We start from the raw sequence: 17,526 nt of genomic DNA, 5'->3' as shown, positions 1-17,526 counted from the left end.
TTGCTGATGGTCCCTATTGCTATTCTTGCCTACTGGTTTTCTTTGTGGTTCATGCCATTATAGCGTTATTTCGGTTTTGCTTGCTTGTCCTTATTTCTAGCCCTGTCTTGTGGTTTTTATTGCCTCGCTTTCCAGTTCTTGTCTTTATTACTTATTTTTCCAGCTATTGTCCTTAATGTGTGTTTTGCCTGATTTCATCATTGTGACTTATCTTACCAAATTTGGTCATTGTTATTTATCCGTGATCCTTCACGATGTATTTGTGAATTGACTTGTATAATCTTGACTAGTAAGTGTCGCCTGATATGATTAATATGTTCAATCCTGTTTTAGTAGGTGTGTGAGAGTGTGACGTATTTTAATTTACGTAGGTCACAGAAAAGCAGGTCATATGTGGAACAAGTCAGAACACGTATGGCAGCAGCTCAGACACCACACTCTCCATGGTCTCAGTATCAAATAATGTGTTCCTGGTATCTGTGCTTCCTGGCTCAGAAGCAGTTGGCCAAACGTGGCTATTTATACAGAGGTTCACAAAAGGTCTATCCCACAGAAGCATTGAGGAAAGTTTTAAAACACACCTCTTACCATAACTGGTACAAGAACCTGTTTCCGTCAAGCCCTTTTCCTGTAAGAATAAGAAACATCGGTAAAGAAGAGTTAACCAGGGATACAAAACATTAAATGAATCTTCTTACTTGAGTTTCAATCAATTACTGACAATTCAATTCCAAGTTTGGCTTTTCCAGTCAAGGAAGATGTCCATCAGACTCCTGTGCTAGCCATTTGTGAGTCAAATCATATTTTTGAATGAGGTAAAGACTTCAATTCGTTCCTTATTCTTATTATAACACATTTGTGAACTCGTTTTTTTAAAAAATAACTCGCACCCCATCTTTTATCTTGCATATCACATAATACAGCAGGCAGGAAGGGTATTGACACCCAGTACCAAAACGCCCAGGCTGAGTTCTTGGAATCAGACTCGAAATTAAATGTTTTGGTGAATCTTGCTGTATACCTCGATTTAATTCCTGAAGGTTTTGATCAGCCTGCCAAAAGACAACAGCATCTTCCCATGAAATCCCAAAAGTACAGTTGTAAATGGAAATGAGAAAAGGAGAGAGCAATAGAGAAATAGAAGGATACATTTCATAGGTTGTTGGGCCAATGAATATTTGGGATTATTAGTAGTTTGATTAGATGAACAGGAGAACCTTTTCGTAAGATTTGTAGTTCTTCTAGAGGAGAATATTCCCAATACATAACAGGGGAATGTGGAGAAAGAAGTCATGTGCTGCGACTTAATGGCGTAGCATGCTGTACTCTATGAACTATGCAAAACTGGAAAGGCAAGGTGAGCAAAAAAACGATGGATTCAGGCCTAGATCTCTGTACTGGAAAGAATGTAAGCCATTGTTCTACATTCTGTCCATCAATTGTTCTTTTTGTACAATATGAACTAGGCACACAACCCTTGGACCCAGAGCAAAAGTGCCAAGATAAGTTATGGAGCATCCCCATGTTTCTCAGTAAAATCACCCACTTAAAGCAGTCTATGTTGTAATAATAAATTTAATAGGCACATTTGTAAAGCGCAATGGTTCCACTAAGACCAGTGTGTCCCCGCGCTGCGGTAAAGTGGCCAAGATTCTGCTCCCCTCTGCCACCACCCTACTTATCTCGGGGGAAAAGGTAAGTTTTTAGTTTTTTGCTAAAACAGCTCTCCTGGACCTCCATCCGGAGATCCATGGGGAGAGCATTCCATTGCTTAGCAGCCAGTAGGCGGAAAGACCGTCCCCCCATCCTGGCACTCTTAACAGCAGGTACACACACCAGACCCACCCCACCTGACCTCAGCTGACGTGTGGGGACATAGGGGGTCAATAGATCAGACAGATATGAAGGGGCCCTCCCCTGCAGGATCCGGTGATAGACACAGAGTGCCTTGAATATGACTCTCCTTTATCGGGAGCCAGTGTAGTGCAACCCAAGCTGCCCTAGCAGATGACCTTCTCGGGCGCATCAGGATTAAGCGGGCTGCCTCATTCTGCACTCCCTGCAGACGGAGCATACACTTGGTTGTTGCACCTAGATAAAGAATGTTGCCATAACCCAGGCGCAACGTCACCAAGGCATGGACTAAGGTCTTCCTGGCCACCGCAGGCAATAGGTCCAAAGTTTTCCGCAGGACCTTCAGGACCCCAAAACAGGTGCCTGCCACCCGCCTGGTTTGATAGTCAAAGGAGAGGTTGGGGTCTAACCAAACTCCCAAATTTTTTGCCTGCGCACAGAGCGTGGGTGTCGCCCCCAAATTCTGGGGCCACCATGCCGAGGACCACAAAGTCGGGGCACTTCCCCACACAAGCACCTCCGTCTTGTTGCCATTCAGCTTCAGGCAGTTCTATGCCACCCATACAGCCAGTTCTTGCATGCATGCCGTGAAGTTGAAGGCAGCCGTCTCCGGTGCCTGGGTCAGAGAGACCACCAACTGCGTGTCATCGGCATAGGATACGACCCTGATCCCAAACCCCTCTGCAATCTCCGATACAAGAGCTACATAGAGATTGAACAAGGTCGGGCTCAGGGTCGATCCCTGCGGCACTCCCTGATTCAGCTTGATGACTCTAGAGTAATGATCACCCTGTCTCACCTGGAAGCAGCTCCCCGACAAGAAAGATTTTAACCAGTTCAGGGTCCAACCCGACACCCCTCCATTCCTCAGACATTGCACCAGCGTATGGTGGGCCACAGTGTCAAAGGCGGCACTCAGATCCAACAGGATCAAGGCCGCCATTTGACCTGCATCCACAAATTGTCTGATGGATTCGGTGGCAAACAGCAAAGCTGATTCTTTCGAGTACCGTGCTCGAAACCCAGACTGGGTGGGGTGGAGAAGATCATATTCCCCAATGTATTGCTATCAGTTGTTCATTCACCACTTTTTCCGCCATCTTAGCAAAGTACGGCAAAAGTGAGATTGGTTGTAAATTATCTAGTTGGTCTAGACCAATGTGCAGTTTCTTAGGGAGCGGCAGGACCACAGCTTCCTTCCAGCAGACGAGTACTCTGCACGTCATAAAAGATGTCTCCACCAGATGTCTTATATAGGGATCCAGGCACTCCAAACTCCCTTTCAACCTTTTCGGTGGTGCCGGGTCCCTAGGAGATCCGGACTTTATGCTACTGCAGATTTTAATCAGCTGTTCCGGGAGGGGCATCAGGAATTTCTTCAGCCCCTCTCCCTCCACCGCAAATTCTCTCTCCTCCATCCCTTCCTCTCATTCAGGGAAGGTGGAGTACATTTTTTCCACTTTATCGGAGAAGAACTCGGCTATCCGATTACAGAGCTCCTCTGAGCCCACAGCCGGTGCAACTAGAGTAGTAATGGAGGATATCTCCTTATAAACCTTAAATAACTCCCGAGTAGAGTTACTGGCTGAGTCAATTCTTTCCAGATAATGAGCAGCTTTGGCCCTTCTTATTAGCCTATGGTAGTTCCTTAGTGCCTCTTTGCACTGCTGTTTCCCCTCTTCTGAGAAATCTGCCCTCCAAAGCCTTCCAAGTCGTTTGCACCCCGCTTTCGCTGCTCTCAAGGTGTTTGAGTACCTAGGGTCAGATTTCTGAGTTCTGCCCTGTTTCCTCTGTGCCCAGGGGGCCGTGCAATCCAGAGCCTCCGTAATACGTCTCTCCAGGTTCTTACATGCCGCTTCGGCATCAATACCACCAGGTGGGCCCCCCAAAACCAGGGCCTTGCTAAAAAGCTCCTGCGCAAGTTACTGTTATAATTGGGGGTCTCTAGTTGGCACAGGTAGGTACTTGTGACAAATAGGGACCCTCTCCTCTAGTCAGGATAAGGGGATTACACTCCTGAAATAACCCCCGCTCACCCTTTTGGTAGCGTGGCACGAGCAGCAAGGCTTTATCTCAGAGGCGTTGTAAGTTAAGCATTTGTGACCACATACAGTAACCCAGTGACAACGCTACAAATGGACACCATACAAGGTTGTATATCAAAAATAAGTATATTTTCTATAGAGTTACCAAAAGAACAATAAACGACAAAAAGAATCCACAGTACTATTAGATTTCAAGAGTTTTGGTTAAAAGGCTTTAATCAAGGGTCTGTGCGAGTCGGTAGCTTGGTCTGGCTACAGCGTTGTTGAAATCACACAGAGTCTAGCAAATCCAGCGGACCGCGTCGGTACGAGTCCACTCAAATGTCGACAGACTCAGTCACAGTACCTTTTACTTAGGGTGGCCAGCACGGATGTACGAGCCGGTTCCGCTGTTCGTCGCGGTGTAGAAAAGGAAGCATTGCAGGATGCGTTGTTCCTCGATGGGGTGCAGGTAGCGGCCCGTTGACAGGGTCGGTGGATCCAAGACATGCGTTGCAGGGCGAGACAGTGCTTCGTAGCGTTACTTGCAGCTTGCTGTGCGGTGACAGAGCCGGAGTTCGGGAGCTGGCGTCGATCAGTCCGGACAACGGTGTGAGCCGGGCGGTGCGTCGCGAAGGGTACGAGGTGTTACCCAACTCCAATGCGTTCACAGGACTCGAAATCAGGAGCGTGACCTCTTCGGTCAGACTAGTACGTGTCGGTGTAGCGAAGCGTTGCTCGTCGCGGTGTCCTTCCAGTCACGGTGTAGGCTACGGTTCGGTGACGGCATCAGTGCGGAGTCGGTGAGCTCAGAGCTTGCATTGTTTGAGGCGGATGTTGCTTGATGCGGTGCCTACAGGACAACAGGCCGGTCGTGAGAGTCGGTCACAGCTTCCTGCCTCTCTAGCAACTGAAACAGTGTTTCCAGCAGCAATCCACAAAGGCTGGTGAAGTCCACTGGTCCTGGGACTTCGGTCAGGGGGCAAGCTCTCTTCCAAGCCCTTGGAGATCTTTTGCACAAGTTGAAAGTAAAGTCCACAAAGTTCTTTCTCCTCTTTTTGGCATTCAGGCAACCACTGCAGGCCAATCCCCCAAGCAGCACTTCAGCTTGAGAATTGTCTCTCCTCAGATTCTTCAGGTTCCTTCTCCTCAGCAGAGGTTTTGCCTTGTAAGTCCAGAAGTGATCTAATTTCTTGGGATCAGGGTCCCAATACTTATACCCCAAAATCCTTTGTTCTCTGAGGGGAGAAGGGCCTGTGCCCTGTCCAACCCAGTTCTGAAGCACTATGTTTACCAGAATTCTCCTTTCCTTTCACAGTGCAGGGCAGGAACATCAGGCGCCCCACAAGAGGGGGAGCCAGCATTGTGGAAGGCAAGTAGAGCCCTGGAGCACTTTGTTGACAGTCTTCTTCTCTTCTATCAGTGTGCAGGGCAGAGACATCAGACGCACCACAGGGGGTGGAGCCAGCACTGTGGGGGGCGGGCACAGTCCTATTCAGGTCCCAGGTGCAACTCCTCCCTCCCATCTAGATGCAGATCTCTCTATTCACCACCGGGCTGCCCCAGCCTGTCTCCTTGAATCCCCGAGCCCTGTCACTCACAAACCCAGACAAAGGAATACACAACCTAGCAGAGGCAGGCTTGAAAGGTTAGGCAAGCAAATACATACTTTCTAAACGGGGTATTTGCGAACACAGAATATTAAAATAAACTTCACTAAAAGATGTATTTTATTATTCTGAGTCCAGGCATACTAAACTCGAATTTCTACCATGTTCTCTGAGTCGGTTAGGATTATAAAATGTAATAATTCTAACTGCCCATTCTAGCCCATGAAGAACAGGTAGCCTTGCAATAGTGAAAAAAGAAAATGTCTGTAATTCAATATTAGGACATGCCACACACATCAGGGCTTGTCCTACTCTATACTTACAATGCACCCTGCCCTTGGGCCTACCATAGGGGTGTATGATATGAAGAAAAGGGAAGGTTCAGGGACTGGCAAGTGGGTGAACTTGCCCAGTCAGCATGACAGTACCAGACTGCACGCAGGCTCTGCAATGGCAGACCTTAGACACATTTTACAAGGCTGCTTCTGTGGGTGACACAACCAGTGCTGCAAGCCCACTAGCAGCATTTGGATGTACACGCCCTGGGCACACTCCGTGCACTGTACTAGGGTCTGACAAGTAAACCAAGTAGTCAATTATGGAATCACCAATTAATAGACATTCATTTACAGTAGGGAGAGCATATGCACTTTAGCACTAATCAGCAGTGGTAAAGTGCCCAGATTCATAAAATAGCCAACAACAGGTCAGACAAAATAGAGGAGGAAGGCAAAAACTTCAGGGATGACCCTGCAAAAAAAGGTCCACGTCCAACAGGTGCATCATACATTTAGACATTATTAGTCATAAATTAAGTCACTCTGATCTGAACGTGGCCCTGGTTTGACTTGAATTGACTATAATTCCTCGCTTACCTGCAAAATGTTTTTGGGTTTGCACATTAATGCTTGCCAAAAATATTTGCTCTAAGGGTCCACTTTGACATCAGCAACCATATTTGTAACTTGTAACTTACCAAAGTAATAATTCTCTTTTTTTCCAGAGTCCAAACAGTGAGTTAGGGAACACTTCATCCCAGCTTAGGACAGACGTAAGGTCTTTGGATATGAGCAATACAGGTCAGGCAAGGCTGAAACAGAAGCATTCTTCCATTGATGAGGTAAGCAGAGGAATATAAGTAAGATATGTGAAAAGACTATTAACTCCTGGAGCAGAGAGTGCCCATTAAGCTCAATGGCTAGAAAGTGTTAGGGCAGCAGTTGATTAAGTCATATTTTCAAGTGGATTAGCATATTCAGCAGAAAGAATAAGATATGACTTAAAGGTGCCTCAGTAGGTTGAACATTCACCTTCAAGACTCATATGTAATCATCAGTGAGGTAACTCAAATTGTAGCAGAATGACAGCTTTTTATTCCTCTGAATTTAGGTTTTGATGTGTGCTTTACAAATAGTAAGTATCAATTTTAAAAGGAAGCTGAGGTAGTTCTTCAGGCTTACAATCAACTAGGTTTGTTTGCCCTTAGGTAGTAACCTGGTGAAATGTATCACTTTTTCTGGCTTCTCAAAGATTTTGAAGTCTTCTTGCCATACTACTTTCAAACTTGTCAGGGCCACCATAGAAGAAATGATTCCCAATATATTTAGATCATTTTGGTAATTTCTCATTGCTCTAAGACTTTTGCACAAGGTGATAAAGTAGTTGGGATAAATGAAATATGAGTATGAGAAATACGACAACCTTTCTTGGCAGGACTCCCTGCTTGTGAGGCATATTAGGAATTATATGTGCTCTGGTTAGCTGCTCCTAATGATTGATTGTCTTTTTATTCTTCCAAGATCTCATCTGTTAAGAGGTGTGCAATCCACATATCGAAGGCAAATAATCAGATGAGGGCTCAGTTCATTGGTAGATGTCAACTATCCAAATATTGTTTCGTCTAGAGAGATTTGGATCTCTTAGCATTTGTGTTCTAGATTACGGAACCAAATATGTCTAGTGTTCACCTTTAGAAATTGAGCTTCTTCCACCTACCTGGGTATCTATCTGGATAACAAGGTCTCTATTAAAGCTCATTTTTTCTTTTCAACAATCCACCTTTTCATTTAGTTGCCCAAAATTCTCGATATGCTCCCTCTAAGTTGTTTTAATCTCAGTTACCTGCTTGAGCATGAGTTTGATGTTTTAACATGACGTTTGCTGTTGTGATATCAGGGTCACGTTCTCCTAATTCCGGTACCCCAGAGTTTTGGGTTTGGCTGGTTACAGGTTTTACTAGACTGCTTGTTCAGAGCCGATTCTTCCTCTAAGTCACTCAATTGAAACAGTGGGCTGTACTTTGAGCTTGCTTGTAGCACAAGGGTTGCATAATGAATTGTTTTTTGTTGAATGGGCTTACACGAATTATTGGATAAGTAATACGGCACATCTGTAGATCTGGTCATTGATTTATCTAGCTGATCAATCTGGAGTATTGACTATATCCATTATCTGACTACTGAGAGAATTGACTATATCCATTATCAGGCTAGCCATACAGTTAAGTAGTCTTTATTATTGTGGGGTGCGTATGAGAGCAGATGGTGTTTCAGGAAGTGTGTTGATCAGCTCCATTGTCATTGATTTCATTCGGGCAGAAGGAATTATAATTTCCAAGTGCATGTTGCAGCTTTTTGGGAAGGTTAGCAGGCTGGCCTAGCTCAGACCTGGTTCTTGCAGAGGACCTGTTAACCAAGTTTCTCTATCTGTTTCGGTATGGACAAGGGCATGAACATGAAAACGTGTAACTGAAATACCGACTGATGCCCACACATTAGTTTTTTTAGCAGGAGCCTGATCTTTAATGTATTGTCTTCTAAATAAAGAAATGCTGAAACTCTATTGGTGTCCCACTGTACACTGTAGGCCTGTGATGTAAGCGTTGGAGGGATGAGTTGAAGACAGGCTTAGAATGTTGAGTTCTGACTTAGAGCAGAATAAAGATACATACAACTACTCTCCATCAATGGTTTGGTTCTTGATGAGTACCGTGGCTGGTAGGGCCCTACAACTAGTGACGAGATAGGGGATACGAAGCCCATAGACCGAAACCTCTCTTCGAAAGAGTGTGTCATGGTCCAGCAAACTGTTCGTGTTTGCCACATGTGCCGCAGTCGCAGTATATAATCAATTTTGGCATTGGTGGAGTCTCAGTGCAACACCAGCCTATGTAAATGCTTGAAGATAAAGAAAGCAACATTGAAAGTCTGCATGTCGGGGGCCAGAATCTAAATGAAATGGTAACAATAAACATGTTCTGTGCCATACGATAAATGAAATAAGAAGGCTAATGGTGAATTAACCAAGTTACAAAAGCAGGGCAGAACAATAGTTCAATACAGATTAAACTGAAATACATGTGCTATGAAGCAGAGATTAACAAGATGTTTGCAAAGAAACATTTAGGCATGAAGCTGACCAAATATCATAACGTTATCTGCTTTCATGGACTAGTTAGTGGTATGCAAGGTTTATCTACTTACCGAAACCATTAACCAATCATTGTTCTACGATGAGCTGTGGAGCAACCCAGAAGGAGGGTCATAGAGGTTGTGTTTGACAGCTGTGCAACCCACCACTAAAGCTGTCCCTTAGGGGCCCTGAACAACTCCCTCGGTTGCCCTCAAGCAAGGAGCTCCGATAGAGAGCCAGGGTGAGATCCAAGCTCCAAAAGTCAATAAAGTTGACCCTGGAGCCAGCACATCACAAGGTGCTAGAGAAGCTCTGCCTGATTGAGATCCACAAGAAGCACAGGAGAACCCACTACTGTCCACCAATATGTATACTGCTGCTGTAATCTTGAAACCACCATCTGCATTTGATACTGCCAAAAAACACAATATTAGCAATAGATGGACTGGAATGATGGAGATTTTCGAAGATTTTATAGATGCAATAAATGAAAAAGATCATAAAAAGACCATAAAGTATCTGAAGAACATAGCAGATGAGGAGTGAAAGAAGCCATGAAAAAGTTACCACTTGAAGTGACATATGATCACATTAAAACAGTCTTGAATGTCAAATTTAATTAAATACCAAATATGGATTATAAAAGATACATATTCAGTCAAGAATGCCAGAGACAAGTCATGTACCCAATAAAAAGAGTTAAAAAAAAAGAATGCCAGAGACCAGGGTGAAACCATCGATGAGATTGTTGAGAGACTGGATTCTCTGGTGAGGCACTGCAAGTTCATTCAGTTTAATGATGAGAAAGTTACCCGCCTTAGAGTAATCAATGGATGTTTGTCAGATTCCTTTTGACAATGAATGCTGAAGGAAACTCTGAGGTTAGATTAAGTCCTCAAGGCTGCTCATGCTGAAGAGCATACTGATCATCAAACGACTGACATGGAGACATAGGTACCCTCAGGGCATCAGTCATTAACATGAAGAGGAAGCCAAAGAATAAGGTGATAGCTCCATAGAAGAAGAAAACATGTTACAGATGTGCAACGTCATATCCACAAGAAGGCAAATGTCCTGTAATCAGACAAATATGCATCGACTATAGTAAAGCGAACCCATTTCAGGATGGATTGCAAGGCGAAGAGAACAGTAAGTGCGTCACAGCGTGAAAATAAAATGGCCGACGAATGCCCTTTCAGTGACGTTCGACGAACTTCCATAAGGTCAAATGGTCACACCAACTGAGGCGAATCACTACTAAATGAAGTTGATCATCATCCAAATCATCAACAAAGAGTTCCTCAGTATCTGTTTCCAGTGAAAGTGACAATGACAATTGTGCAAATGTTGATGTTTATTTCTGAAAAATTCAATGTGAAGAAAAATTGTCACAAAAAGGCAACACAAACATTCAAACATTGTCCGAAGATTGTTTTAAAGATAAATGTGTGTTTGATAGCATTTATAATTGACAGTGGTGCATTGATAAATATCATGCATGAGGAGAAGTCTCAAGAGTTATCTCTGTTACCTCAACTTATGAAATCAAAGACGAAGGTATACACATGGGCTGCCTCTAGGCCCTTAGGAGTCCAGGCTCTTTTGAAGCTACGATGAAACATAACATAACTTTGTTACAAGCACCTATTCATAAACTTCAAGGAACAGCCTTTAGTGCCTGTTTGTAGAGTTGTAACACTGCAACTGATATGGGACTGTTATCCATGAACTATAATATGAACGCCAATCATGAAATTGTGCATCAAAATCCTTCATTATTTCACGAGTAAAGTAAAGTTGCATATAAATTAGGATGTTCACCATATTGCACGCAGATGCATTGCATTACACGTGCAAGAGGCTGTGAAAACAAACTTAATTACTTGCTTAAACATTACATAATTGAAGGCTCCACTGGTCCAATGCCATCGGTTTCCCCCATTGTAGCACTGCCTAAAATAGTGAAGTAGCTTTACGCATATGTGTTGCCATGCATCAGGCAAAAAAGTCACTTGAGCGACGGAGACATCCAGGTCCTTACATTACTGATATGATAACACGACTGAATGGTATAAAGTTCTTCACTTGAAGCAACTTAAATAAAGGATATCATCAATTGGAACTTGAAAAAAAATCCAGGTACATTGCAAACTTTTCTATGCATATTGGTCTGTTTCTCTACAATCAATTGAGTTTTGGCGTATCCTCTGCTGTAGAACTTTTCCAAGACATCATTGGACATATCACACAGCCTGTAGTAAATGCATTTAACCACTGCAATGACATCTTAGTTTCCGAAGCTACACAGAAAAAGAATAACAGAGCTCTTATACAAGTTTGTAGTTTGCTGAACGATGCAGGTTTAACTCTAAATACTAGCAAATGTAAATTCCCTAAGAAAAGCTCGACATTTTTTGGCCATGTATTTTCTTATGGGGGTATGAAACCTGATCCAGCTAAAGTGCAAGTGCTGTCTACTGCCAGTCCCCCACAGGACATTTCTATGGTACAATCATTTCCTGGAATGGCCTGTTACTGTTCTAGATATATACAAGACTTTCCTACGGTCAGTGCACTGTTAGGTGAACTGATGAAAAAGAATGTGTCTTTTCATTAAACACGTAAATGTTAGAAGAGCTTCCAAAAAGTCAATCAAGCTTGTGAGACGGAAATAGCTTACTTCATACATAGGTTGTAGTTGACACTAGCCCTGTTGAGTTTGGTGCAGTCCTGCCATAGCACTGTGGATAGTTAAATGCTCGGAGACATATTGTGGCCAGTCACAAACAGAATGTGCTTACTCGCAACCTGAGAAAGAAAGTTTGGAATTGGTCTGGGTGTGTGAATATTTCCATGTGTTTTTATTTGGAAAGCCTTTCACAGTAGTGACTGTACATCAAGCACTGTTGATGATATTTGGCAATCCTAAAGCCTAAATGCCTCCTGGAATTTAACGTTGGCATTTGAGGTCGCAAGAATACAACTTGAAAATTAACCATTGTCCAGTGAAATATCTGAACTTTGCTGATTATTTTTCCAGAGTTCCATTGCAGTTTCCTGGTCCCTCATCTAAGACAACGTAGGCTTGCATCAATTTTATTGTGAACTCAATTAAATCAGATGCCATGTCTTTAGAACAAATTGTCACTGCCACAAGTCAAGATAGTGGCATGTTAAAATCAATAGACATTATTGCTCATCACTCGTGGGACCTGCACTCTAGGCCTCTTACTAATGACAGTGAGTACTTGAAGTTCAAATTGTAAGAGATGAACTTTCAGTGATTTAAGAAGGCTTCATTCTGTGAGGTACCCAAATTGTGATTCCCAAGAGTCTACAACAAGAAGAGATCGACATTGCCCATGTGGGCCATTGAGGAATAGATGACACCAAAACAGCTCTCCGCAACTGAGTTTGATTTCTATAACTCGTCGAAATGGTCGAAAAAGAACTAAGGACTAGTCATATATACAAATGTCTTTCATCTCAAGTCATTCAGATATCTTTGAATATGTCCGTGCCACATCATTCGTGGGAGAGAATTGTTATTGATTTCTTTGGTCCTTGTAAGAATGGACATTGTCTTCTTGTCATTGTTGATGAATACTCCTGTTTGTCTTCTTGTCATTGTGGATGAATACTCCTGTTTTCCTATGGTAGAAGGCTTTTCATCTTCTACACATGAAAAGGTTACTCAAAAGTTAGATGGCATATTTGCAACATGGGGTGTACCAGCAATCATAAAGTTTGACAACAGCCCACCTTTTAATTGTCGAGAATTCAAAGACTTTCGAAATCACCTCGATATAAAGCATCAAAAAAGTACTCCTCTGGGGTCCAGGCCAATGGTCTGGTGGAATGTTTCATGAGTACTCTAAAGAAAGCTGCATTGGAAAAGCTTGACCTCAAAGGTGCTTTGAAGTCTACTCTTGAGCTTACCATTTGACCGCTCACTCAAGGACAAGGGGAAGCCATGCAACTCTCATGTTTGGAAGAGCCATGACGACCAAGCTGCCCCAAGGGACTAACCTCAGAACCAAGAATAAGGGAGACATTCATACTCTGGACTTTGGTTGCAAACAGAAGATGATAATATATGTTGACAGGCGACGTTCACGTAAAAGACGTCATCTTTGCAAGAGGAGATTCAGTGCTTGTAAAACAACACAGAAAAAGAAAGTCTGAGGCTCCTTTTAAGGCTGAACCATTTATCATCACTAATACCAAAAGACATTTGGTGACTGCCCAGCATCCTCTGAACTCCCTTACAAGAGACTCCTCTCACTTTCAACGGTAAACAACCTTTACAACAAAACTTTTACAACGCACTACCATTACGACGCAACTTTTACAACGCAAACCATTACAACGCATTGCGCTGGGGGGCGCTCTAGGATAGGGAATAGGTTTAACTTACTATCTAACACATTCCCTACTATCCACGGGGACTGGAGTTGGAATAGTAAATTAAACTATTCACTATCCAGCGCCCCAAAGCACTACGTATTGTAAAGGCATACATTGTAAAAACCGCGTTGTAAAGGCATGCGTGGTAAAAGCATGCGTTGTAACGTCATACATCCATAACTCTGTGGCAGCTGATAATTCCACTTCACCTGTGCAGATCACTGACACTTCGAGTGCAAGTTCCTGGTTTCCAGTGACCAAATCAGAACGTTTGATTCATGTGCCACGATGATTAATTGAAGAATTATAATTGTCTGTATATCTATAATCATCTGAGTATTTTTCATGTATTTGTTGGTGTATTAATTCACCTATTTAGTTGTTTGCCTATTTTGAAAAAGTATAACTTTTTATTTAACAAAGCAGGAGATGTAGTGTCTTCTAGATAAAGAGATGATGAAACTCTTTTGGTTCCCAAACTCTTTGTATTCCTGTGATGTAAGCGGTGGGTGGATTAGTTGAAGACAGGCTTAGAATGTTGAGTTCTGACTTACACGCAGCAGAACCCACTCTCTCTGTGGATCGGTTATTAGCAAATAATGTGGCTTGTAGGACGCTACATTTAGTTTTTTCCAAGAGGCAAACATGCTGGTTGGTACCTGGCCATAGGGTTATCATAATCCAGCATACATAGACAAGGCAGAAATGCCTGTGGTGGTTATCTGGGGCATTTCCTTCTGCTCAAGGGTTTCAGAAAGTGGCTCAACTAGCCTGAGTAGATGTGAGATTTTCTTTTGCTTCTTCTTTTCCCCGCCAGCCCCTGCCCTTTGCCACCTCCCTTGGCGCGTATCATTTCAACTTTGGGTGAACCATGAAATTATATTTTCTAGTTGCTCTTAGCCGTCCTGCCTGTCTTGTGCTTACACATCTTAAATTACCCCCTCTCATTTGCTCTAGATTACTGCCTCTTATTAGTAGTATCTCCCCTTCCTTTCCTTTCCTCTTTCTTCTTAAACTTTCTTCTCTCCTCCCCCTTTTGTTGTTGTTTCTTCTTCTTAAATTCTAGATATATGGCACATCGACAAACTGCAGGAGTGTATTCTGTCTTTGCCTGTAGGGTCTCCCTGCAAAGACAGGTCTGAAGATTAGACCAGGAGAAAGGGAAGGGTGAATGACAAAGAGGACCAGACGACCCACAGGATCAAGATAAATAAATTCACTAAGGTTCCCCCTCCCTCCTGATACTGTTTATACTTGCACTACTGTGGGGAAGGCAGGATTCTATGGGACCAGGACCTCCACAGAGATGATCCCCAAGACCATAGAAAACACCCGAGCTTCTCTTAAGGGATAGAACAAGTAGGTACTGAAGCATCACTACATTACTAAGGTTTGAGTAAAGCTGAGGGCGGTGTCATGGAGGGAGAGGGATGAATTTCTGATTTGAAAAAGCAATATTCAGAAGCTTTAGACTACAGTGGTGCAACTTGTAGGTACCTCCAAGATTAGAACAAGTCAATGATGCGGTGGTGGTGGGGGTCCAGAGCAACAATCTTAGAGTGTTTCTAATCTAATGAGAAATCAGTTCGATCTTTAGTATCAATAAATAAGCTGTCCAGTTGCTTCATTGAGAGCACGCCAGATAGTACTGCTGCACCCTCTCCCTAGGGAGCATTTATCAGTAAGATCCTTAAATAAAGGGACAGATACTGAGAGTGACACAGCTCCTTAAATAAAGAGACAGATATTGAGGGTGACACAGTAACTTAAATAAAGGGACAGATATTGAGGTTGACACAGTTGCAGGTACAGTTAACAAACGAATCAATTAATGTAGAGGTGTTCATTGACTACATGAACATTGGTCAGACACAGTATTTATACTATGACTTCGCATTGGTAAACATTTCTGCACACAATTGTGTACTCCAGAATCTCGAATGATCTAAAATGTTGCATTTTCTACTGAAAACGTCACTTTATTGTTGGTAATGCCAATAACGTTGGTTAGAAAAAAAGCATGTGGAACCAGACCTCGCTCACCAAATTGAATAATAGCCTTTAGGTGAATTTCAGTCTTACCTGAACTAAATCTGAAGGTGTTATTTAGCGAATACATACTTCACTCAGAAACTCTTTTGAAACCACCTGCATATAATAGCAACACCAAATGGAATAGGCAACATTCTTTTACAGGACTACTCCTAAGGAAACTGGCTAGATCTTTGCTCAGGGCAACACCTAGGTGAGGGCATGGTCCCTGCCAACATCCCTAGTGGTATTCATGGCCCACCCAACACTCTCCATAATCCCTTCCTCCCCACTGCGCAGAAACCTGCCTGGATGATGGGAATTTGCAGACACATCAGTGAAAAGCATCACGTCCTATCAGCTAGTAGTAAGTATACTTGGAAGCAGTAGTAGAGGGTGTTTCAAAATGTACCCATTTGCTTCCCTGATCCTACTTTACTTTTCTTTGTGGCTAATTGTGAATGACACTTCTGTATCATAGTGGTAGTTAAATGTGTCCTTATATTTCCCTCTCTTACAGATCAAAGAACTTACAGGAAACCTTAATCATATGTCCTCGTCTTCCAGTTTGTCATCTTTTCCCAGTGGAACGGACTCTGATACATCTCACCCAAGCACTCCGAACACAGAAAGAAACATGTCTCTTACTATAAAAGACCAGAGAAAAGCAATTAGAGCCCTTTTGCATTGGGTTCAACAAAGAACAAGAAAGTAAGCATTATAGATTTTATTTACAGACAAAACCTTGGTTAATGGACTAAGATCAGCCACCCACCAACATTACAAATAAGGCATTGGCAAAGCCAGTCGGTCTGGCCTCAGATTTGCTAATGCTTATGTTGCTCACACGAGCAACCAATAGTCAACAATAAATTATTTCAATAGCACTGAAAATGCTTGTCCATGCATACACATGAGTGGGTGGCCAAATTGGAATTTGTTTGAAATACTTTTATCGTTATTTACCATTTGAAGGTGACCTACTCATTGAAAGGACGTCACCCATCTTAGAACCATAAAGAATGATAAAGAAATGGAAAAATATTCAAGGGGGATAAATGTGCATGCACACAAATGCACACACAAACGTCCATTTTGAAATGATTATTGATGATAATTGTTAACTTTTGAGACTCCATTCCAAGATGTCTGCCAGACTGTGTACATATAAATGAAAACCTTTTCCTTTTTCAATCCCTCCACCATCTTTCTCAATCTAAATAACGCCTCGCCAGGGGTAGTAAAGGCTAAATAAATGCAATTACAATGTGATACAATACATGCACCCATATTAGTGGGCATATTCGGTTTTTATTGTTATACTTACAGCAAAAACTTTTCAAACATGGCTGATCTCACACATGCATTCAGGGGCGGACATCTGTGAATGGTTTAAAATGGCTTTTTCATGTACTTTGTTATTATTTTATCATCCCAAAATAGCAGTCAGCCAATTTAGACGGGTAAAATAATACCTAAGTATCTGCGCACATCAGGACAAGCCAGCTTCACGGCACCGTTGTGCATTAACTGTTAGGCCCTTGCAAAAACAAAAATAACTAGAAATTGTAAAAAAATAAAATAAAGTGAATTAAAATATTCTCCATCTACCTCTAGCGCTGAAGTGCGCTAAGTTATGTAAGGAGGACCACTAATTTCATCTCCAGAGACAAGAGATAAGGGCTGAAGTGAGCTGAAACATTTGCCCAGTGCCATATGCGGTGCTTGTGAGAGCAAAGTGTGACTGTCTATTTAGCATAGCAACGGATGAAGACCACTGACCAAAAGCCTCTATAAATATCCAAATTATTTGTTTTTGAACAAGCAACAGTCCAGCGAAAACGTATGCTGGGCCCTCGCAAAACAAAAACTAGAAATTGTAAAATAAAATAGTTAAGTTAAATTAAATATTCTCCCACTACCTTTAGTATTTTTGTGCACTAAGTTATGTAAGGAAGACCACCAATGGCATCTGTAGAGACAAAAATCTCCAATCACAGACATGCTGACAAACACCTGGTCAAATCAGTCCTTCACCTGTACCTCAGTTAAGTATTGAACTAAAGCTCTTATAAAGTACCCAAAGGTACGTTAGAGTTGGGAGTTCATTATGCAATGGACTAATAGAATATTCACCACAGTACGGTTTTTTAAGGCGTGGAAACTCACTTTCCTGCAGACAACATCCT

At 42.5% G+C, this 17,526-nt stretch overlaps 1 protein-coding gene across 2 annotated transcripts in view; it reads left to right on the top strand.

Moving 5' to 3' along the window:
* CLMN (calmin) overlaps positions 1–17,526 on the top strand; it is a 517,285-nt gene that overhangs the window by 365,479 nt on the left and 134,280 nt on the right. For both annotated transcript variants that reach the window (XM_086937734.1, XM_086937735.1), the window contains exon 6: positions 15,858–16,048. In XM_086937734.1, the coding sequence (XP_086793860.1) occupies positions 15,858–16,048 (191 nt within the window). The remainder of the gene's footprint in view (positions 1–15,857; positions 16,049–17,526) is intronic.

This window comes from Lissotriton vulgaris, chromosome 9, assembly GCF_964263255.1.
Source record: "Lissotriton vulgaris chromosome 9, aLisVul1.2, whole genome shotgun sequence".
NCBI classification, from domain to species: Eukaryota; Metazoa; Chordata; class Amphibia; order Caudata; family Salamandridae; genus Lissotriton; species Lissotriton vulgaris.
Note: the sequence above shows the minus strand (reverse complement) of the source record. Positions and strands in the feature narration are given on the sequence as shown.